This window comes from Thunnus albacares, chromosome 3, assembly GCF_914725855.1.
Source record: "Thunnus albacares chromosome 3, fThuAlb1.1, whole genome shotgun sequence".
Lineage (NCBI taxonomy): Eukaryota > Metazoa > Chordata > Actinopteri > Scombriformes > Scombridae > Thunnus > Thunnus albacares.
This window is the reverse complement of record NC_058108.1, coordinates 26,195,095-26,221,543: the sequence shown is the minus strand read 5'-3', so window position 1 is coordinate 26,221,543 and position 26,449 is coordinate 26,195,095. Positions and strand designations below refer to the sequence as shown.

The 26,449-nt window shown below is 37.7% G+C and overlaps 2 protein-coding genes across 9 annotated transcripts; both read left to right on the top strand.

The window, feature by feature from the left end:
• Positions 1-92: 92 nt before the first annotated feature.
• Positions 93-12,385, top strand: LOC122979662 (oxysterol-binding protein 1-like). 8 transcript variants are annotated; one of them, XM_044347311.1, is made up of 17 exons: positions 93-1,128; positions 2,020-2,190; positions 2,914-3,122; positions 3,512-3,671; positions 3,800-3,911; positions 4,007-4,205; positions 4,367-4,481; positions 4,631-4,694; positions 4,798-4,965; positions 5,050-5,295; positions 5,583-5,703; positions 5,995-6,098; positions 6,295-6,390; positions 6,946-7,130; positions 7,269-7,498; positions 7,875-7,922; positions 9,398-12,385. In XM_044347311.1, exons 2-17 carry the CDS (start codon positions 2,057-2,059, stop codon positions 9,538-9,540), a joined length of 2,334 nt encoding a protein of 777 aa, XP_044203246.1. In that variant the 5' UTR covers positions 93-1,128; positions 2,020-2,056; the 3' UTR covers positions 9,541-12,385. The 8 variants fall into 8 exon arrangements, with proteins under 8 accessions (XP_044203246.1, XP_044203251.1, XP_044203248.1 ...); XM_044347316.1 differs by lacking the exon at positions 7,875-7,922 and having other exon boundaries at positions 4,007-4,196; XM_044347313.1 differs by lacking the exon at positions 7,875-7,922.
• Positions 12,386-13,603: 1,218 nt separating this feature from the next.
• Positions 13,604-21,800, top strand: casp3a (caspase 3, apoptosis-related cysteine peptidase a). The gene is made up of 6 exons (XM_044347319.1): positions 13,604-13,798; positions 14,174-14,322; positions 19,327-19,455; positions 19,614-19,789; positions 19,902-20,013; positions 20,120-21,800. Exons 1-6 carry the CDS (start codon positions 13,752-13,754, stop codon positions 20,350-20,352), a joined length of 846 nt encoding a protein of 281 aa, XP_044203254.1. The 5' UTR covers positions 13,604-13,751; the 3' UTR covers positions 20,353-21,800.
• Positions 21,801-26,449: the final 4,649 nt, after the last annotated feature.

Below are 26,449 nucleotides of genomic sequence, written 5' to 3'. Positions count from 1 at the left end.
AAATGTTTTTTTTTGCTTTTTTTGTGTTGCAAATTTGTGAAGTGGAGAGTAACTCAAGGAAACTATCTTCAGGATTAAAAATATTGTTTTAATGTGTAATTAAATTTGTGGTTGTCAATTTTTAATGTCTTTGTTTATCTTCATGACAGCTGTTGAATATTTTGCAGCATGAGGTCAGAAACAGGTCTAGTGCTAGTGAACAAGGGGAAGAGGTATTTATCAAAAGGGTTTCAAACGCATTTGGGTTCTGATTTTAAGTGGCAAAACCAGAGAGAAAGTTCAGACTCAGCTTTTTTTTTTAAGTTGAATGTGGCTTACAACAGAACTAAAATGACAGTAAATAATGCAACAGTTTAAACACTAATAAAGCTGTATAGAATTTTACATAAATTATTTTTATGAAAACGGCAAAACAACATACTTACACAATGTGGAGGATATTGTTTTCACAGAAAGTGGACCAACAGTCCTGCGTTACAAATTCAATTCATTCTCGGCCTTTGAATTTGGTTAACTTAACAGAAAATTAAACGGACTATAACCATTATATGACAATATAACTATGTATTCCACAAATGTTTACATTAAATACTGTTCAAAAACAGGTGAATTTTTACCCAGTAGATGGCAGCCTTGTAAGGGTTTGTCAAAAGGCACATGACACTGGTGAGTGGTTGCCTACGGGGCGTCGCTCTCATTTTTGTTAATTATATTATAATTAAGTTATAGTTCAAACAAAAGCAGAGATTTACTTTGTCTTTCAGAAAAGTGTTGATATCGCGCATGCAACTGTTTGAAACTCTCAGACGTTTTAAGATTATTTTAATACCGCCAAAGAAATTCACACACTCGTCCAGATTACCAAATAACTATTATGACTCATAATATGAGAATGACTACAAATTATAAATCAGGTATTATCAGGTTACATATTATATTTTTGATACATAGCTACAGTACAGTGTGCCGCCTCTCCTCGGCGGAACTAACGTTCACGGTTAAGGAACTACTCGAACACTATTGGGTGCACAACCTGTAGCAAAGTAGCTTTGCTAACACTAGTGAGCTAACATCGTTTATCCGACACGACATGAACACTATTGATGGCAAAAGCCTTACACGGTAACGGTAAGTGTCATGAAAATTAGAACCTATAATGTCAACAATTATATTTAACACAGAAACGCAGAGAGAGTTGCACAGTTAAAATAATTGTAAACATCGTCTACGACGCGTCAGCTTGTTTGACAGCTTCCTGTTGTTTAAGTTAGCTAGCGAGCTTAGTGACGGACAGTTAGCTTTGATGCTTGGAAACGGTATCGTGTTCCTCGAAGTACTTCTCAGAATCCTTTACTTGGCACCTGTATGTTATCCTGGCAAAGAACTGGTGGGTTAAGATGACTTTTCAATAGCGAGCTGTGTTTTCTAGTTTCCAATATAACGTAGTAAATGTTAGCTAAACAGATTATCAGGAGTCATGTCAGCACTCAATTATTTGTTGCTGTGTGTTATATCTTGTAGATTTCACGTTAAAGTAAATTTCAAGCTGCAAGCTAGTAAGAGGGACATGATGGAAACAGATCTTCGTGCTAATCGCCTTCCTTTACTTAGCGTTCATAGCTGTTGTCAAGTGTGGATCATCCGGCATCCATTCATATCACGGTACATTCGACCAATTTCAGCCATGATTTTGTAGGTATTTTTATGTCTGATTTCATTATAAATCCTCACAAAGGATACGCAGTAGGCTGGTATCATACACTGTACACAATATTTAATTATACCTGAGGCGAAGGATTTATAAACTGAACGCTGTCATTATAGAATGACATAAAACAGTTTTGACTCTTCAGTAGTTAATAAGCGGTGACACACCAGTTTACTCTGTAATGCAAATGTCTGTAGTCACAAGACCAGTTTATTTGCTCACTTCACGTGTCATATGTACATTGAGCAGACTTAGTTTGCCCAACTATGAAGTGTCTGTGTTAATCATAATTAGATTTGTTATGTCCACAGGCTCTAACTTCACCCAGTGAGACCACAGGCTGTTGTGATGTCAGAGCCTAAGCCCCCTACTCCAACCGCTGGAGACACATACAAAGGTTGGCTCTTCAAATGGACCAACTATATAAAAGGTTACCAGAGACGCTGGTTTGTTCTAAGCAATGGACTGCTGTCTTACTACAGGTAAGTCATGTTGCATATTGGGGCTGCAAGTAATGATTATTTTTAGATTAGATTAATCTGTCTGTTATTTTTATAATTAACTGATTAATCGCTTAGTCTTAAAAATGTCTGGAAATAGTGAAAAATGCACATCACAATTATCCAGAGCCCGAGGTGTCATGTCTTGTCTGACCACATGTGTCTTGTGCAAATTCTTTAGGCTTTTTGAAGGCCATTTTATGGAACAGTAAATAGTTCTTAATTAAATAACACTACTTGCATCATTATGAAAAAATAAACAGTAGCCTTACAAGAAAAAAGTTTAATGGTTAGATAATATTTCTTATAGGGCTGCAACTAATGATTGTTTTCATTATTGATTAATCTGTCAGTTATTTTCTTGATTAGTCATATGGTCTACCAAATGTCAGAAAATGGTGAAAAATGTTGATTATTGTTTTTCCAAAGTGCAACCTCAAACCCCCACAAGATATTCAGTTTACTATCATTAAGGTCTAAAGAAACCAGAAAATATTCACATTTAAGAAGTTGGAACCAGGGCATTTTAGAATTTTTTCTTTAAAAAATGATTAGTCAGTAATCAAAATAGTTGGCAATTCATTTTCTCTTGATCAACTAATTGATTAATTGATTAATTATCACAGTTCTAATTTCTTACTTCACAAAACAGTGATTTAGAAACTCAACATTTGACTGTTCTTCATTCTCTCTGTCTGGCTATAGGACCCAGGCAGAGATGGGTCACACATGCCGAGGCACCATCAACTTGGCCACGGCCAACATTGCTGTGGAGGACTCATGCAATTTTGTCATTTCAAATGGAGGGGCACAGACCTACCATCTGAAGGCCAACTCAGAGGTAGAGCGCCAGCGTTGGATCACTGCTCTGGAGCTCGCCAAGGCAAAGGCCGTCCACATGCAGGCCGAATCAGGTGAGCGGGTAGAAATGTTGGTAGGAGAATTCAGGAGACATAATATCAATATCCATAGAAAAGCCTAAATACCACCACCAGCAGCAGCTATGCCAGGCACAGATGTGTGTCTTTTTATATGTGCAAAGCATTTCCCTGTGATATTTTTTTGCTTTTTGGTTATTAAAAACATGTATGTTAGGTTAATTCTCCTGTCAACGCCCTTGACCAACGGCACTGGCACAGAACTGCAGTTGGTCCCTGGGTGCTGCACAGTGTCTTCCCACTTTTCCCAATAGTTAGGATGGGTTAAATGCAGAAATTGAATTTCATTGTACAACTATATGTGCATCAAATAAAGTATTTTTACCTACCTTACCTTAAATTATCTTCCCTTCCCTCTCTCTCAGATGACTCGGGTGATGATTGTCCTGCCGTGCCCCCCACCCCAGGACAGGGTGGAGGCCGTAACTCAGAAGTCCAGACCACACTACGCACACTAAGCAGCAAGGTGGAGGACCTCAATACCTGCAATGATCTCATTGTCAAGCATGGGTCTGCCCTTCAAAGGTATCTATTATTAGATTGAGCAGTTTGACTACTCTAGAAAAAACATTATTATCCAAGAAAAAGAAGGGTGGTGGTGTTTGTTTATTTATTTGTTCCCTTATTCATTGATCACTTTACTCCACATACAGGTCTTTGTCAGAACTGGAGGGGATTCGTGTCGGAGGGGACATGGGGGAAAAGATCAGACAAGTTACAGAGAGGGCAACACTGTTCCGGATCACCTCTAATGCCATGATCAATGTAAGTCACCCACATGTCAATCACTGAGAAACGCATCATATTAATTAATGATTTATTTGCTGATTTGTTGTTTCTGTGTTTGCATGCTCCCCAAGGCATGTAGAGACTTCCTCTCCCTGGCTCAGAGCCACAGTAAGCGCTGGCAGAAGGCCTTACAGGTTGAACGAGACCAGAGGATAAGGTTGGAGGAGACTCTGGAGCAGCTGGCAAAACAACACAACCACTTGGAAAGAGCTTTCAGAGGAGCAACAGTTCTCCCTCCTTCATTCAGCAATGCTTCCTTAGGTAACAAAGGTACAGCTCTCATCCCCAAATGAGCTTTTGTCTTTGGAGCCTAGACTTTACTCAAAGCATATATGCCAAGCTACATACCAGTGCCAGTTAATTGAGGCCAGATCAAGCAGAAGCCTGCTCCAATTTACCATTTATTCTTCCACTGTCTCTCTTCGCTTTAGGTGGTGCCTCAGGAAAAGGTGATGCCAGTGATGAGGATGATGAAAATGAGTTCTTTGATGCTATGGAAGACCCAGCAGAGTTTATTACTGTCCCCGCTGATCCCAAGTATCACAGGTTAATAACTGTTTTTCTTTTTTAGATGTCAGTGATTTTATTTCTTAATCTCAATCTTGTTTCTGTTTGTTTGTTTGTTTTTTATTTTCTCTCCCCCTGTGTTCTGTTTTTCTGTTAAATCTTGACTATCATGTTTGTCTGTCTTCCAGGAGATCTGGCAGCAACGTTAGTGGGCTCAGCAGTGAGACTGGAATGGACGATCAGTCTGTAAATGTATGTCTAGTTTGTGTTTTCGAGCAATTACTAATTTGTTTTACTCTGTATTATCTTCTGCAGTAACTTAACCAGTAACAGCCTTTTCCTTATCTTCCTGCAGTTTGATGAACTGTCTTTGGCATCCAATCCGGAGTCTCCACAACCTCTTGAGCTAGAGCCAGTTAGACAAAGACGGACTCGTATCCCTGACAAGCCCAACTATTACCTCAATCTGTGGAGCATCATGAAGAACTGTATTGGAAAGGAGCTCTCAAAGATACCAATGCCTGTAAGGAAGCTGTGCACTTGTTGTTATTAATATATGGAAACCAAGTCATTAGCAGTAACTACTATACTTCTCTCTACCTACCAGGTGAATTTCAACGAGCCCCTCTCAATGCTGCAACGTCTGTCTGAAGACCTTGAATACTACGAGCTGCTGGATAAGGCCGCTAAATGTCAGAGCTCACTAGAGCAGATGTGTTATGTGGCCGCTTTCACAGTCTCTTCCTACTCCACCACCGTCCACCGCACAGGAAAACCCTTCAATCCTCTGCTGGGAGAAACTTTTGAGCTGGATCGGCTAAAAGACTGTGGCTACCGCTCCCTCTGTGAACAGGTATATCTGAGACAAACTGGAAATCATTTAAAATCTTAAACAACTCGGAAAAGACACCATCACACATTTAGCAAGGGACTTTTTGCAGACCAAAGTTGTATCAGTTCAGGCTGTTTTTATTTGTTTCAACTACACGATCGCATTCAGGTTCGACCAGTTTTGAAAAATAAACATGCTCAAATTATGTTTACGCCGTCATGCTCATTTGTTTTAATACTCTATGCCGCCACATAATGGTGATGATCACATCTTGACTTTGCTACCTGTTCTCTTTCCTCTCCTCTCAGGTGAGTCACCACCCACCTGCTGCCGCTCACCATGCCATCTCTGAAAAGGGCTGGAGCCTCAGACAAGAAATTACCCTGGCCAGCAAGTTTAGAGGAAAATATCTTTCTATCATGCCCTTAGGTGAGTGTGTGTGTGTGTGTGTGTGTTTGCATAATTGCACAACAGAAGAGATGTTACACCTGTTTTTCATTACAACATGTGAGAAGATGCCTGTGTCAATTCTGTAGTTGATTGAAGGTTAGTTTATTAGTCAGAGCAGTGGTTACCAACATGTTTGTTGTTGTGTACATACAAAAAAAAATCCTTGTCCCTGTGCAGTATCTCATTTGTAAGCTCAGTGTGTAGGATATGTGGAATTCAAATAAATTCATTTTGATTGAGCTGGTTAAAGACTGTTGTCTGTATCTCCAGGTTCTATCCAGTGCATATTTGATAAGAGTAACAATCACTACTCTTGGAAGAAAGTGACTACAACGGTACACAACATTATTGTGGGGAAACTATGGATTGATCAGGTAACTTTTATGCTGATACATTATTGGTAAAAAGCAGTGTTTCTATCATTAAGCATATGACACCACTCCCAACTATTTTTGGAAAAATAAATGTCATAGTTGTCTTCATAGAATATTTTGCTGATCATTCTACAATGTTAGCCCTTTAAGTTTTCAACAGCAAAACATTTAGTCTCTTTCCTTTGTTCCTTTCCAGTCAGGGGAGATAGACGTGGTGAACCACATGACAGGAGATCGTTGCCACCTCAAGTTTGCTCCCTACAGTTACTTCTCCAGAGACGTACCAAGAAAGGTGAGTTTTGATTAGTTCTTGTTAATATTGTTCACTGTATTTAAAACCAGGACTGATTCTTTATAGAATATGAAAAGTTAAATGATTTTAATTGAGATTTGTTTTCTATCCAGAATAACACTTAATACATCTCCTAAAAAAAGTTGATGCTTTCGTCCCGGGTTAGTCAGATTGTTTGGCTATGTCTGTGAGCAGAATATCTCAAAAATGTCGTTAATTTATATGAAATCTTGTGACTAGATAGGCAAAGTAACAGCTTATTTAATTTTGGTGTTAATTTGGGATTTTACCAGTTTTTTTGCAGTAACTTCATGCTTTGACATAATGATGATGATCTCTGTAGGCTAAAGAACTTGCGTTTAAATTTTAATTGATAGGAATAATGTTTTTTTGGGGGGGTGTAAAAGCAAATGGCCAAGTCTTTCTTAAGTGTAGTGAAGTGGATTTGGTTTTCTGCTTCTGGTTTAAAATGATTTTAATTTAAAATAATATGAATATTACCTACTGCAGGTTATTTGATTACATTCTTAACTGAAACCTGTGTTTGTCTTAAAGGTAACAGGAGTTGTAACAGATAAGGAGGGGAAAGCCCATTACGTGCTGTCGGGAACCTGGGATGAGAAGATGGAGTTTTCCAGGATAATGCAGAGCAGCAAAGGCGAGAACGGCACTGAAGGCAAACAGAGAACTGTATATCAGACCCTCAAAGCCAAAGAAATCTGGAAAAAGAACCCTTTACCGTAAGTTTATGTCATATAGATATTTGATAATATTGGAAAAAGTTGAAAGTGCTTTATAACAAATAGATCTGCACAGGCGAGGCTGTATTGTTGCTGTAGCTTTCTGCCTCCGACCTTTTTATGATGTCGACTTTACAGAGAGGGAGCAGAGAACATGTACTACTTCTCCTCACTGGCCTTGACGCTCAATGAACCTGAAGAGGGAGTGGCACCAACAGACAGTCGGCGACGCCCTGACCAGAGATTAATGGAGGACGGCCGTTGGGATGAGGCCAACGCAGAGAAACAAAGGCTTGAAGAGAAACAGCGCACGACCCGTCGAGAACGGGAGAGGGAAGCTGTTAAAGCAGCCAGCTCACCTGAGGAAGGTAAGAAAAGGAGGAGAACGAAAATAAAGCAGGGAAAAGGAAGAAGAGATGCTGTATGTGTCTTGTGTTTCTGTCTTGCAATGTTTCTCTGTCCATTCATCTTTTGTCCACTTTGTCTGTCTCGGTATACTTTGTCTGCTTGTCTTTGTCTCAACGCTAAGCTGTCACTGAGGATTCAATCAATGACTCACCCTTGAAAAGCAAGTACTCTTCTTAGTCTTTCCCACTCGAAATCTGCACTTTACTTCGGCTTAAAGAAATACATGTGAAACATGTCCGTGCGTGTAATAGGAAAGTGCTAAATGTTTTCTACATCCATCTTTTAAACACTCATTGACCTTTTTACCATCCCTCCATCCATTTCTGTTCCATTTAGCTGATGCAGGGGAGACTGGCACAGAAGCAAGTGAGGTTTCTGATGAAAGCAAGTATCACCTCACAGCTTAACATATAATATGTACTTTTAAAGGTGCTTTGTGTAGCGTCTTAAGTGGGTAAATAAAAAAAAAAAAATTACCCTAACATATCCATGGGAGATTGATTGGCTTGTTTTCTCAATACCAGTGACCTAACAATTACTTAAACATGTGCTGGATGACATTAGGATTTTAAAATTTTCAAAAATCAAGCTGTTTTGTAACAAGGTCACATCATTTCTTCCTTAAGTATCTTCAGTTGTTTGGTCACGGTGGTCAGAGCTACAAGTGACAAGTTGACAGAGATCATAGATGATTTAGATGCTCATTTAACATCAAAATGAGACCAGCACTGATCAGATTTCCCATCTTATAACAGCCTCTAAATTGCATTTTTCCAAGTCAGATTAAATAGGTAATTGTCTATTATAGTTGAAGTAGTTTTTTTTTTTAGTAATTTTATGGGTAACAGTATTGCTTCACTGTGCATCATTCAGTACAAAAGTAGTAAGAAAAAAATGGAAGAAGCAAAGGTCTCTTTTCTGTACAGTCACTGCACTGAGCTGTCAGTCATTTTGACAAACATATATTACTTAAGATGCTACACGCAGCAGTTTAAAAGTGAAAATAAACAACAGATTGGTGTGGAATTTTCTGAGTTATGGATTGACTTGATTTTTTGTGTGCTGACGTTCAGCTGACACAGAGGACTCTCCCCCTCTTACGCCTGTTGCATGCAAGTAGCCCCTTAACACTTTCACTCATCCTTTGTATCATACCCCCTTCTTTTATGTCTCAAAGATTCATCCGTCATTCTTTTTTTTTTCCAGCCCCCTATGGACCATCACCCCTCCCTTATCTAAGCAAGTATTCTGATCATGATATAACACGTACAGTGTCATTACTGTATTTCAAAATTTATTTAATTTAGTTAAACCCCCCTTTTCATCTTCCATCATTTCCTCCTCACATCCTTTCTTAGTGGGAGGCAATGAAGGCCCTTATGAAGCTCCAGTGAAAAGCAAGTAACATCAGTGTTGCTCCGAGTATCCCTTGTTTTGTTTTTTTCATATTTAGATGCGTGTTTGTAGTCTTTAGTGAATCTAATAGAATATTGTAGCTGTAGAAGTGGTGCAATAAACCTAGTACTACAATACTTTAGAATAGTATTTTATCTGTCTTTACTGTGGTCCTTGGCAGTCGTGAGCCTGGCTCTTATCACATGGTACATCATAGAGGAAGTAAGTAATTGGTGATTTCATGGAGTACTTATCTATGATTTGCCTCCTGCATTTGGTTTCTGAAGACCAAGTAATCAGTAACAATGAATATATTTATCTCTATCTTTTTAGTCAACCATCTAAGAGCGTATCAGCTTAACTTAAGCATGATGCAGTATGTTTTCATGGCTCAGTGGCTTCATAACCCTCATCTAGGGCCCCTGTAAAGATTTCGCTTGCTTAAAGATTCTCATCTCCTTCAGGCGCCCATCAAGACAATCATCAAGCGTTGTGGTTCGAGAAGATAGACGATCCCGTATCTGGTGAGACCCTGCATGTCTACAAAGGAGGCTACTGGGAGACTAAGGATAGCGGCAGCTGGGACATGTGCCCTGATATCTTCTGATCACAGCCCGAATCAGCCTGTTTCCATCGGTGGTGTACAACCTCAACAAATGAGAAGCCAGTGAGGAAACAAACTTGACATCAACCTCCACCTTTTCCCTATCCCAGCATAGATTTGCTTAAGCCCCTTCTCAGGACTAGGGTCTGGACTTGTTTTTTTTTTTCTCTTCACCCTCAACATAAACTCAATGCACATCGTAGCTGCTTAGAGTTCAGATTTCCCTCTCACTGCCACTCTAATGCTGATGTTTATCATGTTGTCATCGCTGCAGTCTTTGTTGCAGCCTTTTCGTTGCATTTTGCAAGGCCATTATGTATTTTCTTGAGCAGCACTATTGTGAAAGGAATAGGTTTGCTTAAATAGAAAGACCCACCACCTAAGATGTAATGTATGTGCTTGTTTATGTGGTACACTCCTGATGTAATGATTTTTTTTTTTTTTTTGCAATGAATTTATCACAACTTCAGTCAAGTCCTCAGCACAGCACCACTACAAGTCAAAGTTCATTCATACCAATTGTTTTCAGCCTACACAGAAAATATTCACTAAACCAGTTTCAGACCATGTGGATTGCACAGCTTCAACAGGCTTCACTGGTTCTGACAAAGAAGAGATAATGACTAATGTGTCAGAAACACTAAACATACTACTGAAACATAATGCAGAGTTTGCCTTGGAGTTTATCATGATTTGTGGTGCTACTTTATTCCCCGAAGTGAAACAACAACTCTGGAGGCATATTATGTCTACACAATAGCCTTCTTTTCATTTTTGCACTCAACCAGGACATTTCATTTCTTCTTTTTGATTTTTTTTTTCCCCCCCTGAGTCAAAATTTGGGAAAATACTTTTAAAATACGTTACTGTTGAAGAGATGTGAAATCAGAAGTCGTTCATGATGGTTATGCCACCCCTCTTATATTGGCCTGATAAAGTCTGGTTAGGTCATCTTGACAATCCATAATTGTGGGTCGGAAATGGCTACATACTTTATTTCATATGTCTTTTGACCTTTTTTCACTACACTGTAGAAGAATGACATTTCTTTTTTCTACTTTTTAATGATATTCCTGTAGCACATTAATTTTAATTGAATACTGTATATGTTTTTTATTTAATATGATACAATATTGAATACTATATGAAATTAAATAGTGGTACCAAACAAACTTGTATTAGTACCCATGAAAACATGAAAAATACCACTGGCACTTTGGCCAGCAATGTGGTGAAAAAACATTTAAAACTTTGTCTTTTTGTTATTTGTCACTTGTTTTTTGTGTGTTTTCTTTCAATGATTAATTTTAAGATCCTGGTTGAATTAAATTATGTTAGATTGTATTCAGTTTACTTAAATCCTCATGTTTGAGATCAAATGTGTTAGAAACTCCACCCCGCTCCCAAGTACCTGAATTTCACACTTGTATTGTAAAGTTTGTGCTCTTACTAAAACTTGGATCAAACATTTCAACATCCATCAATTCTGCTTTCAACATAAATGTTGAGGCTGAGATTAGTTTACTAGCTACAGAGTCGTGGCTCCCACGTGTCACTGGGTTGTGTGCTGATTTATTCTGGTTTAACGATCAGCAAAGTGAGCGGAAATGTGAGACAAGAGTTTTTTTTGTCTTCCTGGCTTCCCCTTTGAACTTACTGATCATAGCTTTAATCTTGATTAAGGTTATTTAAATCTTTGTGTGCTGCGAGTGTAGACTTTTAACTGTCAGCAATAAGAGTGCCTCGTTATGTAACATGCGGCACGAAATTAAATGTGAGGACAGTGTGAAGGAGAACGTTCAAACTGCAAAAAAAAATAACTTTGTCTTTGTATTTGTTATCTGTGATATGAGTGGAAGGACTGTATGGTTGATGAAAATCTAAATTTCATGTTATATTCAAGTGTACTTAAAATAGAACACTGACATTAAGATCACAAAACACAATGTTGCAAATATTTCTGTGTAAATATATTAAATAGTTGAAGTAATTGTGATATTAACTGGTAAAGTTGATAGAGAATCTAATTGCAGCGATGCACTTTTTTATTTAAACGTTTGGTTCTCTTTTTTTCTTTCATTGTTGTTTACTCAGAACTGGATGCATTGTCATTTCCTGAGCCTGAGTGTAACATGATTTTTTTTTTTTTTTTTGAGAGTTACTATGAGATTTCATCTTAACAGCTAGGATAGCTCTATTTTGATTTATACTAATATGTTTTGATCTAAACCATTTCTTGCTACTATCGCTTCATATATGATTCATATTGATATAAGAAGAGTGAGTGTGAGGATTGTACATCTTTATGCGACACTACATCTCTTCAGTTACCGAATGAGTTTACAAGTTTCTGTCTTGTCTTTTTTTTTTTTTTTCACATACATGTAATCTTGATTTTTAGCCACTGGTCTTAATTGTGTAGCCCCGTGTTTTTATTTGCTTTTCTATTTTTAAGGTTTCTGCCTTTTTATCTCTTTTCCTCCTGCTGTGTTGTTTGTTTGTTTTTGCCCTGTCACTATTCACAACGCTACAATTTACCACAATTCTTAAAAAGAGACTGAAGGTGTCATTTGCACTTTAGTACAGTACATCCATTATTTAACATGCCCTACTTGATTTGACTGATAAATGGTCACCTTTTGCTGTTTGAAGAGTTTGTCATTTTGTGAGTTTGTTTTGGAAACTTAAATCATGTTCAGTAATTGCAGACATGTACATAAGTAAAAATATATACATATGTATTGACTTACAGTCCTGAGAATACTTTTCACCTTTTCTGTCCTTTACTGCAGTTTTTTAGCAGGATTGTGTTAGAGGGTGACAATATTAAAGTCTGGAATAGAAATGACGTGCATCTTTTGTTGTCATTAATTGTTTCTACATGGCCTCACAAAATGGCTTATACTGGTTAAGTGGTTAAAGATGCCTCTTCATGTGGGCATAAGTAAGGAATGAAAACAAAAAAAATCAATTCAGTGAGCTTTATATGAAGTGCAGACAACATCCAATTTGACTGGGGTTATATTAAGCGTTCTGAAAAATATCCTACTGAAGTCTATGTGGGAATGTTGAACTCTGTAGTTATGAGATAGTAACCAGCTGTTAGGTTGCCACACCCTGTTGTTGACAGGTGTCATTTTACAAATATAGACCTGGAAAAACTACATACTACTACATTTGAAATTGTCCCAGTAAGTGATGACAGCATGACTTATTATTTACACCTGTTATATCCCTACTTTGATATCTCAAAAATGTTTTTATAAAAAGGCTTACTGCTAAAGCACAATAATGAGCTAGCATCATGTTTCCTCCTTTTGTCAACAGGTGACATTAAATGTCATTTAAAAATCCATGTGTGGCCCAAAGATGATAAACTCAATGTCTATGAGTTGTTTAGAGATTTTTCCCTCTAAACTTCTCACATGGTTCCATTTAGATTAATGTTCAAATGATTCAATATTTCACCAAAAATCAAGGATTAGAGAACAAGTACAAAAATTGAAAACAGATTCCTGTATCAGAACTTTGTTTTTTTTCTTCTCTCCTCTCCCATTAATCATCTCACGACCCCTCAGATTTATCTGGTGACCCTTTGGAGGGGCCCGACCCCTAGGTTGGGAACCACTGGACTAAACTAGCTAACTGTATATAAAGTAGTTGAAAGTAGCTCCACCTCCAGCAGCTACAACAGTAACATGCTGCTTACACACTGATGCTTCAGTATTAATAATCTAATGATATCATATTTAATAATATATCAGTTAGAGGGACCAAACCACTACTTTTACTGCAATGCTTTAAGTACATTTTGCTGCTAATAGTTATGTATTTTTACTTAGGTAGGATCTTTCATGCAGGACTTTTACTTGTAATGGAGTATTTTTACATTGCTGTATTGGTACTTTTACTTCAGTAAAGGATCTGAGTACTTCTTCTACCACTGCTGTATACTTTTCTTCAATTGAAACCATGACCTCTGTATTTTTAAGATCCTGGTTACAGATTTAGTCGCCTCCCACGCGGCAGGCGCCGGGGAGTAAAACGAGCGCCCCTCAGCATTACATCAGCATCTTTGTTTACTAGCGAAGCGCAGCTACTTCTGTCTGAGCACAACTTGATATCGGTTTCAGTGGTTCGCAAGGTTTCCTGCTTACCGTTCAGGGCGTACAATCTTAAGCTGTGTTTTGTGATTAAATAGCTGAATCTGAACCATGTCGGTTAACAGACCCGGAGAGGACCACGCAGATGCAAGAAAACAGTGAGTAATGGTCACTTTGGCTAATTTTAATTAACGTTAGCTTTCTTTATATACAGCGTCTTATTGTTGGCATTGTTGCGGAAACTGGTTATCTCCGTTAGTTTCCAAGACTGCTGACGACCTTGTAACTAGTAAATTAATTCACCCACTGTTAGCTACATATTAGCTAGTTTATATTTATATAAACCGCCGGAGCATTGAATTATTTATTATTATATGAAACAAAGCACTAAAGCTGGCCTGTAGTGAACTGGTATTTTAAATGCTTCCTGTGTAATAAGTCCCCTTTCTCTCTCCGTGTGTGTGTCGCATTATTTATTTGCTGCTTGCTCTTATATAACATGATAAACCTTGTTATGGTTTGTTGTCCTTCAGGCCGGAGGGGTCTGCTTCTTCTGCCCCTGCTCCCATGGACATGGATGTGGATGCTAAGCCCCACTCCCACAGCTTCAGATATAGCCTCAAATTCCCCAGCATTGGCCAATGCATCATCATCAACAACAAGAACTTTGATAGAAGAACAGGTTTGTGGTTTTGGTCATTTGCTTAGGGCTTGGGGTCAGTCAGATGAAACATATTCAAATTGAAGCTGCTGTGAATAATACATAACCTGACCTGCAGTACTTAGTTGATTAATCGATTAGTCACCATCTATTTCAACAATCAATTAATCGTTTTGAGTTATTTTTAAAGAAGAAAATGGAAATTCTTTGATTCCAGCTTCTTAAATATGAATATTTTCTGGTTTCTTTAGTTTTATATGACAGTAAACTGAATGTCTGTAGGTTGTGAGCTGTTGCGGACAAAACAAAATATTCAAAGACGTCACTTTGGGCTTTGGGAAACAGGGATCGACCCTTTTCACAATTTTCGATTAATCAATAATGAAAATATTTGTTAGTTGTGGCCCTACACATAACCCCTGAGGTGAGAATTTCTGTGCTTTTCTTCATTCTGTATATCATTGTAAACTAAATACCCTTAGGGTTTTTGACGCTTATTTACATTTAATTCAGTAAATCAAAATATAAATTATAGTATTAGTTACAAGGTAATGGAAGTAATTACTTGCAGTCCTTCTTTGATGTCGTCATTGGAGAGAGGCCATGATCCTCCAAGTGCCAATTAGTGACACTAATCCTGTTTTATTATTGCAAGAGTGAAATTGTGTTATGTAAACATAATTGCATAAACACAGGTTAAAACATAAGTTTAGTAACATGTAGGCCACTTAATAAATAAAAGATTAAATTATGGGAAAAAAAGTCAGCTACATGTTTTCACATTTTCATCTACAATTTTGTTTGCTTTTAACTTTTTTATGACATTTAAGCAGCAGCAGAGTGATGACTGACACTGACTTGATTAAGTTGTAAAATATTAAATAAAGTAATGCTGGTTAAGACAATTATCTCGTAACCACAACATCTGCAATTTGAATCTACACACCATCTAACCATGTCAGTGTCAGTTGTCATGCTGCTTCTGCTTAGATAAAAAATATTTCATTATTTCATTTTTTCTTTATGAAGTAGCCTACATGTTACTACACGTATATTCACTCAATTATATTTAAACCTGTGTTTACACCATTATGTGTACATAACACAATTTCACTCTTGCAATAATACAATGGAGGTTTAGGAAAGAGTGTATTTTTATTCCTTTTTATTTTAAAATGGGCGAAATCATAACCTCCTTGGTGGAAGTAATTACATAAAATGAATGAAAAACAAGAAAGTAGAACATGGTTTCTCGACAACCATCCCAAAACAGACTTACAGCTGCTGACCTGTCATGAAAACAAACCAGGAAGTTTGGCCCCGCCCTACCTGACAGCAAGTCTTTCAACTGCTGACAAGAGTGCCACAGACTGCCACCGAGGTGCCACAGGCCACCACCGAGGTGCCACTCGGAGGGTCCTGGCCATACTGCTTCATTCTCTCTTGATATTAGGGCAGACCTGTCAACTCCCTTATTTTTCCCAGGTTTCTCCCATATTTTCAACCCATCTCCTACCATGCTCCCATTTGGTAATTTTCCCTTTTAAATCTCCCATTTTTCCCCGTTAACTAACTAGCTAAACACACATAAATGGCGTTTACACACCTCTCAAATTCTGAAGTGGCGTTAACAAATTTTCATCACTTTACAGCTGTTAGTGGTTCAGATCATGGATGTATAAAGAGAACTGGACACAGCATTGGAGGCGGGGCTCTGTACATTCCTATGAAAGTTGCTGAGTGGCACATGAAGCCAAAAAAGCCACTTCCTGCTGTTAAGAAATTACCCTGATGAAAACATTCTACACACACTCTGAATGGATCAAATTCTGACAGTGAAATGACTCATTTTGCAGGGGTTGTGATGCTCAGAAAAATGTATCTACCGTTTTAAAGCCATTCCTTTTCCCCGTCGGACCCAGAAGTAGTTATTCCACAGTTTGACCGCTATGTCAGATTGGCTTCAGAGCCTGGAGCTTGATAGATTGGATAGCTTGACTGCTAATTCATTCCCACTGTGTGTTGTTTGTCCACAATTACTGAAATTGACACTATACAAGTCAAAGTTCTGCTTCATGCTCTGTCAGATTTTTTAAAAGGAAGGCTTCTTACTTTTCCAGAGTGTGAATGAAGGAATTAAGAGAGAGGGGACAGAAGTGAGGAAGAATTGAAGGATGTTATGGTGTTGAAAGGAAAACAATGAGAGAGTAAAGAAGATGCAACCAATTCAAGATTGAAAGAAAAAGTTTGAGGAAAGGGAAACACATAGAAGCAGCCCAGGTGACAGGTGATGGAGAGACATGAACAAATTCAAAGCAGGAAAACTGGTAAGGAACTTACACCAGTATCTAGATGAATTACTGTTCTGGTAAATATTTTTAAAGGCTCAGTCTGTTTGCAAAATGTCCAAAGTGTACACTTGCAAATTCAAGTGTACACTAAAGGGCATCCCCACTAACGAAGCACAAGATTGAAACGTGTTATAAAAGGATCTACAGATCTTTTAATACAGGTCCTAACACTACACAACAACTCTATTAACATGGTGTTTTCTTAAGCTATTAAAAGGTTGTTGACCTTAGTAACTGTCCCTTAACGAAATGGGTGAGACACCAGTAAAAGAAAAAACAAAATCTCTGTGTAAATATTTAAATACGTGGGAGACTGTTTTCCCATTTCTGACAAAAGGCATGCAAAGGAATAGTTCCCGAATGGCAGTGTTAGGAAACAACCGTGCATTTTGCAAGGTGTGTAGGATGGACGTTAGTGTTGGTCATGGTGGGAAGGATGATGTTAACCAGCATGCTAGGTCTGTTAAACATAAGTGTGCCCAAAAAGGCACAAAGAACACATCAACCATCCGTTCGATTACAGCAGGGCAGGCAATAAAGGCACCTGGTGATTAGATCTCTTGAGCCTAGAGAAGAAACCCATCTCATAATGAAATAAATATAAAAAATAATAAATAAAAAAAAAAAAAGTTATGGTCAGGTGAAGTCCTGGAAAATCTCCATTATTTTCAAAGCCCAATGTCGACAAGTATGTTTTAGCACCATGGTTATTTTCCAACAATCCTCTCTTGGGCCTCCTTCAGAAAAAGCCACACTGGGAACTTAAGTGTTATTTTGAAATGCTTAGTTAATGTGGGCTAAAGCAACAAGTTAGCCTACAGTTGATGGGTCAGTTGGCTCACATGTACACTGTTGAATCTTTCATTAGTAGTTAGAAGGTTAGCTAGCGTCAGACGTGCCTGTGATATCCCTGTCATAGTGTTTCCAGTTCCCAGTTGGAGTACACCTGGCCTTTGTCTGTGGATAAGTTTGTGTTTGGTAGGTGGACCTGTCTTTACTGAAACTGACATGTTGGTTTGAGAATCAAAGCTACATGTTTGTGGAGATAACAGTAGGTAAGGTTTCACCATCTCATTGAACAATATGGCAGATCAGACACCTCCATCCCCTTGCTTTCGCACCCACATGAGATGACAGGTGAGCTAGGGGACCCAATTACACTTGCTGCTGTGGATACCATTTAATGATAAACCACCACACTTCCGGCTAGTTAATTAGATGTTCAGGTTAGTTTGATTTGGTTGCCCTCTGTGGCTTTTTTAATGTTGACTTTAGAGAATGAGAATAAGCAGGCAGCCGCAATAATCCTTGTATATGTAGCCTCGCATTTGATAATAATTCATTAGATCCCTGTGCAGCGTACTGTCATTGGCACATAAGGAATTTCATGGACCCGCATGACTTGCAGTGTGATTTGACATGCATCACATTATCACATGGGTACCCACGGTTTGATTAGTTCCTCTCCCAAGTTTATTACATTTATTACATTACATTATTTACATGTATTTCTGTTGGCAAAACACAGATATTCTGGTAGTCTTGAGGTAAGAAAGACAGACACTGCAGCTGTTTTCACACAGTATGCATCCTTTGTGTGTACAGGATCTGTAGGGGAGTGTTTGTTCACTTCCTTCACTGAGCATATAAAGACCTGAGGCTTATAATAAGTGGAGATACTGTATGAAACTTTACATTGACCTTAGTCCTTGTCTGCCTTTGAGGGAAACAGGACATTGTGTGATGTAAAGTATTCTGGCTGAGAAGACCTTGGATATCAATGCAAGTGGATACAGCTCCAGTCTGTGCTCCCACAGAGCATCAGAGCTGCAGTATGATAGTCTTGTTTTACTGTCAGACTCATATTTGACAAACCTGTCTAGCAGGACTAACTGAATACATATGACTGCTTGATCAACAGATGGTTCAATGCCCCGAGAGCAAGTACAGCATACAAGTGGGGTAAATATCAACAGTAGTTAAGCCTGTATTGCTAAATTCTGTGAATAGTTCCAGCTGTTCGAGCAAGAAAAAAAATCCTGTTTCAGTGCATTGATGCACACATATGTTTTCAGAAAAAATGCAGCATTTTGTGCAAGAGTGAATAAATATTTTGTGTATAAAATACCAGAGTAGCCTCACTCTCACAAAGAGACAAACAAAGTTGAGGCTAATAAACTTAAACCCAAAGGTTTCAGATCGGCAGTGACCGGGTGGCTAGATGGTGTAGTCTGACTGCGCGAAACATAATTGTGCTTCCTCAACTTTGTCAAAAGGTAGCATCATTCAGCTGTAAACAAAAGTCAAATCAAGTCTCCATCCAACAAGATTTGGTCAGCACACTTGGAGGGAGAAACTTGTCTGGGTGAAGTAGCTCTGAGTTGAAAAGGTTCAACAAGGTATAGCTAAGAGTTAAAAAATAATACACTATTTTTATAGTATTGATTTAGTGGCAAGATAAAAGTTTTATTGGAAATAATTAGTCAGAATTAACATTTTAGGGAAAAGGTCAATATATCATTTGTATAAAACTGCCTACATTGTGTCCTAAAGACAAAATCAGCTTGTAAGAAAAAGAGATGTGAGTCCCTTAAAATTATTTTAGCAGTTGTGTGTTTGTTGTGTTCTTCAAATAACCACAAAAAAATGTTTTCTGTTCTTGTTTTTTTTAAAGGCATGAATCAACGAAATGGTACAGACGTAGATGCAGCCAACGCGATGAAAGTGTTTGGCAAGTTGGGTTATAAAGTGAAGGTTTACAATGACCAGTCAGTCGACCAGATGACACAGGTTTTAACTGCCGGTAAGTACGATTCAGAATTCATAGAAATCACCCAAAACCTTTACACACACACTAATGAATACTATGGCTCCAAACGATTGACTCCTTTCAATTGCTGTTTTACGTATTAGCTTGTCTAAAAAATGTAATAAAGAGTACAATTCCTTTTTTTTTTTCAGTGTCAAAGGAAGATCACAGCTGCTCAGCATCTTTCGTCTGTGTTCTGCTGAGTCATGGAGATGAAGGTGTGTTTTTTGGTACAGATCGCTCAATAGAGCTCAGATACCTCACATCACTCTTTCGGGGCGATCGCTGCAAATCACTCGTGGGAAAGCCCAAACTTTTTTTCATCCAGGTATTGTAAGAGTTTGTCTTTTTATCCCCTCCTGCACTCACTGACCTCGGTTTTCGCTTAAAGTATCCAACCTGTAACCAGATCTTGTTTTGTTTCTGTGCGCACGGTGCAGGCTTGCAGAGGTACTGAACTGGATGCAGGCATTGAAGCAGACAGCCCGGACGATGGCAAAACCAAGATCCCAGTGGAAGCAGACTTCCTCTATGCCTTCTCCACAGCCCCAGGTTAATAGTCATACCTGCCCTCACACAGGTCTTTTTGTAAACTCATTGTTTCCTTTTTATTATTTGCACTGACACTCTCATCATTCTTTCACTTACATGTCTACAGGCTACTACTCCTGGAGGAATACTATGACCGGGTCCTGGTTCATCCAGTCACTGTGCGATATGATGAGCAAATACGGAAAAGAAGGAGTGGAGCTCCAGCACATCATGACACGAGTGAACCACAAGGTGGCGGTAGAGTTTGAGTCTGTCTCCAATTCACCCGGTTTTGATGCAAGGAAACAAATCCCATGCATTGTGTCAATGCTGACCAAAGAGATGTATTTTACTCCTTGATGCTGTCTCTACATCAGAAGAATTTAGCCTGGCAGGCCGTCATCTGCAGAAGAAAAGCTTGAGGGATTTGTACGGAGTGATATTTTTGAATTATTTTAGTTTACACTGGTTCACGAAAGCTCAGCTTACATATTTCTGGGAGAGTAGATGTGATGTAAAACTGCTGTCACATTTCACAAGCTTTGCATTATAAGGTTCTCTCTGTGTTGACTACAGTTATGACATATCCGGCAATTAAATTTTGTTCCCAGCAGGAAAACTATTTTGTGTTCTCTTTTAAACTTTTAACCTGAAAAAGGTTTTTTTTAAAAAAAAAAAAATAGCAACATAAAAAAAAATCACGAATCTTAGATAAAATTGGCCTTGTTATTCCAAGTTCACAATTTGTTACCAGTAGACGTCTCTTTGCTGTTTACAATACACACATTTCAGGGAAATGTATCTGGAGCCAGTTTGATAGGAAGTTTGACCTTCTGTATTTGTTTAATTATGAAACCATAGATGGGCTTCTTGCTCTCCAACACCAACATTTTTATGACTCAGCAGTTTATTTTATGCTCAGTATCTAAGCAACACAACAGTCTGTGATGAGGGATCATGTGTGTAATTTCTGTGCTTGTTTTTTCTTTTCTTTTGTATACATTCTTGTTCTTTGGTTTAAATTACTGAGAAAGTGTAAACATATAACATTTGCACAGTTTGCACAACCAAAAATAACCAATCATTTAGTGAATTTGTACACGACAATTTATGCAAATCCTAAACAAACAACACCAGTACTCAGTAAGTAAATTTAAAGGATAATGTTGTGTTGCAAATTCAGAAACATCCATAAGCTGTCTGTTTGTTAGTGATAAAGTTCAGGATTCTGTTTTTAATATTTTTCATAGCCTTCTTTATTTTCTAAACATGAATTTCTTTGTATGAACTGTTGCTTGTGAATGTAAAATTAGCCCAGTTTTTGTAGCATGCACGAGTAAAACCATTTAACCTGCAAGGTGCTATTATGTCAGGCATATTTTACAGAGGTACTCATACTTGAACACAACTTTACATTTCTTATTGGGCTGTTGCTTTTGTATTTCTTGTACTTTTTAAAGACCAGCGGAAACGTGGATTCCTTTTCAGATTGCTTCAGTAGTTACAGACTTTTGTGGAAATGTGTATGAAAATCAACAAATGTGTTATTCGTTACAGGCACACAAGCACAATATGATTGTGTACTGATCCAAGTCCAGGTCATTTTTAAGTCAACTGATTGCATTAAATATTTACAGCAAAATACATTAAATCACTTTGCTGTTGTTTGACAATCCACTTTTTTAGTGATATCAATATGCCAGTTTGCTATTGTCACTCCTTGGATTTTTTTTTATCATGTCACTATTTTGTAAGCAGCTATCCTGTGAGGTTTTTTTTCCTGAAAATAAAGACCACTTTTCATTGTTCTGTGTTGTAAAACAGTCTCATTTTGTTTTTGGCTCATAGACTGCAACAATATTAACTTCATCAAAATGTATTCCTCAAGTTAAAGTACACACATTCCCATACAACTACTTGTGTACACCGTCTGGACCCAGGTTGACACCTTTTGTCAGCAATAGTCCCAATGATATTCATATTGAGGAATTGTCTGTGTAATAAGTGGCAAAAGTATTAGGTGCAAGAGCTCAAGTACAATATGAATTTTGTATATGCTCACAGGTGGTGAAGTGATCAGCAGGTGTGGACTGAATGATTTTGGTCTGTATATTTAGCTGTGTTTTACCTTAACATACCGCCTTGGTAAGTAGCAGTCAACTAATTTCAAAATAAAATGTATTGCGATGAATAAATAGGTGGTAATTGTCACAGTGAACTGTGATGTGCTATATTAGTGCCACATTGAATTTTAAATGTTTTTGTACTCGTGTGATTGCGGGACAAACTATTCATTGTTTTAAGGGTGGTGGTGTTATGGCTGTATGTGTTGCCTGTGTTTCTTGTCCTCTTCCTCTCCTATCTATTGCGCTGCCCAGGTCCCCTCCACATAATCAGTCCACAATGAGGTGCACCTGGCCAGGGAGGAAGGGTTGAATGCTCCTGGTTCCAGTTGCAGAGAGAGGCTTCTTGTTTGTGGACTGCTGGTCTTGCTTCCTCTCCGCCTGGGATTTTATTTTATTTAGTGTTTCTGTATTTTGATTGTTTATAGTATTTATTTAGTGTCTTGGTTGTTTTGTATGTTTTTGTTAATAAATCCCATGGTTTGGGTATTTTAAAAGGTGTTAGGGTTTTACTTTGGGTAAATGGAGTGTTGTTCGCCCCATAGGGCCGACTAAGGGTGGGGCGTAACAAGTGTAAACAGGCAGGATTACTCCAGATTTGGCATACCAGGAGGTGTGAAGAACTGGGCCACCAGATCCTGAGGCCCTGGGCCAAATAAAACTGGGCCTCAGATTCCTTCACTGCCAGCACAGAAGCACTTTACCTATACCGCTTTCACAAACAACAGGCTGCTTACTACATGTTGAATGTTCTGAACCACCCATTTATGCCAACTAAATACAGTATATCTTCAGAATAGATGTTGATTTAACAAGTTAGACCTCAACACTGCCACCTGAAACTATCTTTATACAAACATATTGTGTATTAATCTTGTTCACCCTTGATAAGAAGATGCTATATGTGTGACTGGATCAAATCTGCAGGATTAGAAATCAAAAGTAAATCACTGCAATCTGATATGAATGTTGTAATTGTGGTTATTGTTTACATCAGGCCTCATCTTATCTTTTGTGCTGCCTACCTATGGTGACTATACGGTAGATAAACACACCAGTGTGTATTTACTGGGAGCTGACTGGTTATCTGGTTGTCCCCATGTCAGCTATAGTCCAAGCAGCCCCTTACCTAAAAGCAGTGTGAACAGAGAACCAGAGTGGTATCAAATAAACACTCTTTGAATCACATATTCACTCTTACTCCTCACCTATAATGAGTTTTAAAGTTTAGAATTGCTTTCAAATTCAACACTGATGATCTGGCTCCTCAATATTACATAAGCACAGGGCATCATTTGTACAATTAATGTGCAATTAAGTTTGTATCCTTATGGGGTTGACTTGCAAACTACATGTTAATTGCGAGTTGTTCCACATGGAGGTGCTAATGAGCAGACACACCTTTATTTAAACAACTGAATGTCGTTTGAATTCTGCCAAAAAATACTGAGTAAATACCTGAGAAACCCTTCTATCATTGCATTGTAATGCAATCCAGTACAGCAGCCATTTAATAAATAATACCATTGTAGAACTTATTCAAAGATTTATTATTCAGCTCTGTGGCAGTTTTTGAGACTGAATTTTATTGTGTTTTTATACTGGATTGCATGATTTTGTATGGTGTTTCAAATTTGTTTGCTCTTGCACATATGTGAATAGGATGGACATAATATAATATAATATAATATAATATAATATAATATAATATAATATAATATAATATAATATAATATAATATAATATAATATAATATAATATAATGTTGTCCAATACAACTACACACACCAATGGCTTAATAATGTCTAATATCAACTACGTAGCCTCAACAAAAACTGTTAAGTAAGGTATTAAATATCTGAATCTCCCTCTGGATGGAGACTACTAAAGACCAGGTCTGACAGGGTGAGGAATTCTCACGATGAATGAGCTGATGATCAGTCTTCCGTGTGATATTGGTGGTTGATGACGGTGCTCTTGTTTAAATCATTGACGACTGAACAATGATGGCATAATGTACAACAGGTTTTATGTTAAGCAGTCACTGATGTAGATTGTTTTATGTGACTTTTACAGTGTTTTAGTAGGGGAGAACAGGGTTGGTTGTCCCTTTGTTATTTTAATGGGGGAAAATAAGAAATGGAGGCAATTTAAAAAAATAATTTTAAAAGTTTAATTTCATGTTGAATGTTCATGAATGTGAAAACCAACCTTGAAGAGAATGTGACAAGCATTCCCAACTGGGATTTTTTTGCTACCAGCAAAGCTAACAACCATATGTTGTAGCGTAGCTAAGAAAAAACTAAACTATAGCTTTCTCCTCATACTTTTTAATGGTAACAATTTTGCGCCCTCTAGGGAGCAACGTCTAACGAATGTGACAACCAACCCCGTTCTCCCCTATAATATATTTTATAATGGGTTTTTTGGGGGGGGTTGTTTATGATTTCTGCAATGAAGTTAAAGATATGTTTAAGACATATAAAATACTCTGCTTTGGATAACAATTTGTGTCTGTTATTTGTTATGGTTTTTCCAAAAAAACAACAACAGTTACCTCAGTCAAAAATGTGTTTCTCTGTGCTCACCTTAAATCTGAGTTAAAGGGGCATGTCTACAGGCATGATTTGTGACATCACAACTAGTGCGGAGCCAATTGAGGGCAAGTATACATCACAACAAGTGTGATGTGGACACTTGAAGCCTCCAGAGAGGTGTAGGCTACTACAAAGTAAGTTCAACATACCCAGGCTTTCTTTGTGTGAGCTGGTTAGACAAACCCTAAACTCACAATCAGAGATAAGTGGTATCACAATGGTGGTTATGAAATGTCCTTGTTAACTCAGGCTTTCTGCTTCAGACTCTGTGCGCGTTCGCATGAAAGGGGGCATTTGGCACGTCATTTGACTCTTTTTCCGCACAAAACGGACCGATCACGTGCTGCCTGCTCCAATCAGGAGGAACAGGTCATTATAATGGAGAGCTATTTATATATAAATAATATAAATACATTATCACAGCAAAAAGCAATGCTGTTGCTGCAAATAAGGCAAGAGAGGAATGCTGGCATAAAATTGCTGATTGCGTAAATTCGTTGATTAAAAAACTAATTCGAAATTAGTTAACATATTTATTTTACCACTCAATGCCTCCCACATCCAGAGCTCTAAAACTTTAAACTTGATGCTGCAGATTTAAACATTATACTCAAGAAGTGCATTTAGGTCTGACTTTGTCCCATAATGAAGGATAAGTGGAAATCACTTTAGAGTTTGGCCAAATCAAAGTGAAATTAATATTATAGATTGAATAGGGGAGACCAGGGACAGTTGTAATACTTTTTGCGATTTTCCCAATAAATCAAAAACCATTGGAACTGGAACAGTCCATTTGCTATATTATAAACTGCAATGTGCCAACTACTGAAACAATGTATTTAAGTGGTTTTCTGAAATATGTACAGGTTGCAAAATTGATTTAAATACAGTCACTCCACTGTTACAACTGTCACAGTGTACAAGGACAGTTGTAACACATGTCAGGGACGGCTGTAACATGTCAAAAATATACATAATTAATCGATCATATACTCAAAATGAAAAAGATTATTTATCATTCATGTTATTGTGACTATTCATTTCTTTTTTTTAATGAATAAAGGTATTAATAATGAAGACCCTTTTTCACACTTCATGACAAAAAAGAGGGGAAGCCATCAAATTATATGCAAGAAAATTATTAAATGGGTAGAACACACATCCTCAAAAAAGTTTAAACATGAAATCAAAATGGATTAGTTTGAGGACAACATTCAGTACAGAGTCACATGGCAAATGCCGTATGATTTGGCCACTGTCCTGACTGATTTGCCCTGTTTCCACTGATGTGGAACTGATTATCATTAACTTAGCATGTAATTTTATGACATTTTACAATTAATTTGCTATCTATCTATCTATCTATCTATCTATCTATCTATCTATCTATCTATCTATCTATCTATCTAGTTTATGTAGGCCTTTAGGTTTTTAAAATATAAATGAAACTTGGTTCAACAAGGCGTTACAACCATCCCAGTATCACCAGCCATGTTTTCACCTCATGTGAACTAGCTTGACTGCTAGTTTGACACATGTTAGCCATTTCTATTTTTTGCTTATAAAACAGTGATTCTAATAATACTTGTTTGGATTCCTCAACATTTGATCTTAGGACAGTATCCAAAAAATACATCTGATAGAAAAGTTAAATTTTTACCTCAAAAAACACTTTTGCTTGTAACTTTCTCTGGGAGTTTCAAATGTGGCTCCTTTTTTGTAAACAAGAAGACAATC

Excerpts from the sequence above, each read along its gene's own strand:
- casp3a (XM_044347319.1), top strand. The coding sequence starts at position 13,752 with ATGTCGGTTAACAGACCCGGAGAGGACCACGCAGATGCAAGAAAACA. Across the intron at positions 19,456-19,613 it reads GACACAGGTTTTAACTGCCG|TGTCAAAGGAAGATCACAGC; the intron begins GTAAGTACGATT and ends TTTTTTTTTCAG. Across the intron at positions 20,014-20,119 it reads TGCCTTCTCCACAGCCCCAG|GCTACTACTCCTGGAGGAAT; the intron begins GTTAATAGTCAT and ends ACATGTCTACAG.
- LOC122979662 (XM_044347308.1), top strand. The coding sequence starts at position 2,057 with ATGTCAGAGCCTAAGCCCCCTACTCCAACCGCTGGAGACACATACAAA. Across the intron at positions 2,191-2,913 it reads GGACTGCTGTCTTACTACAG|GACCCAGGCAGAGATGGGTC; the intron begins GTAAGTCATGTT and ends GTCTGGCTATAG. Across the intron at positions 7,131-7,268 it reads TGGAAAAAGAACCCTTTACC|AGAGGGAGCAGAGAACATGT; the intron begins GTAAGTTTATGT and ends TCGACTTTACAG.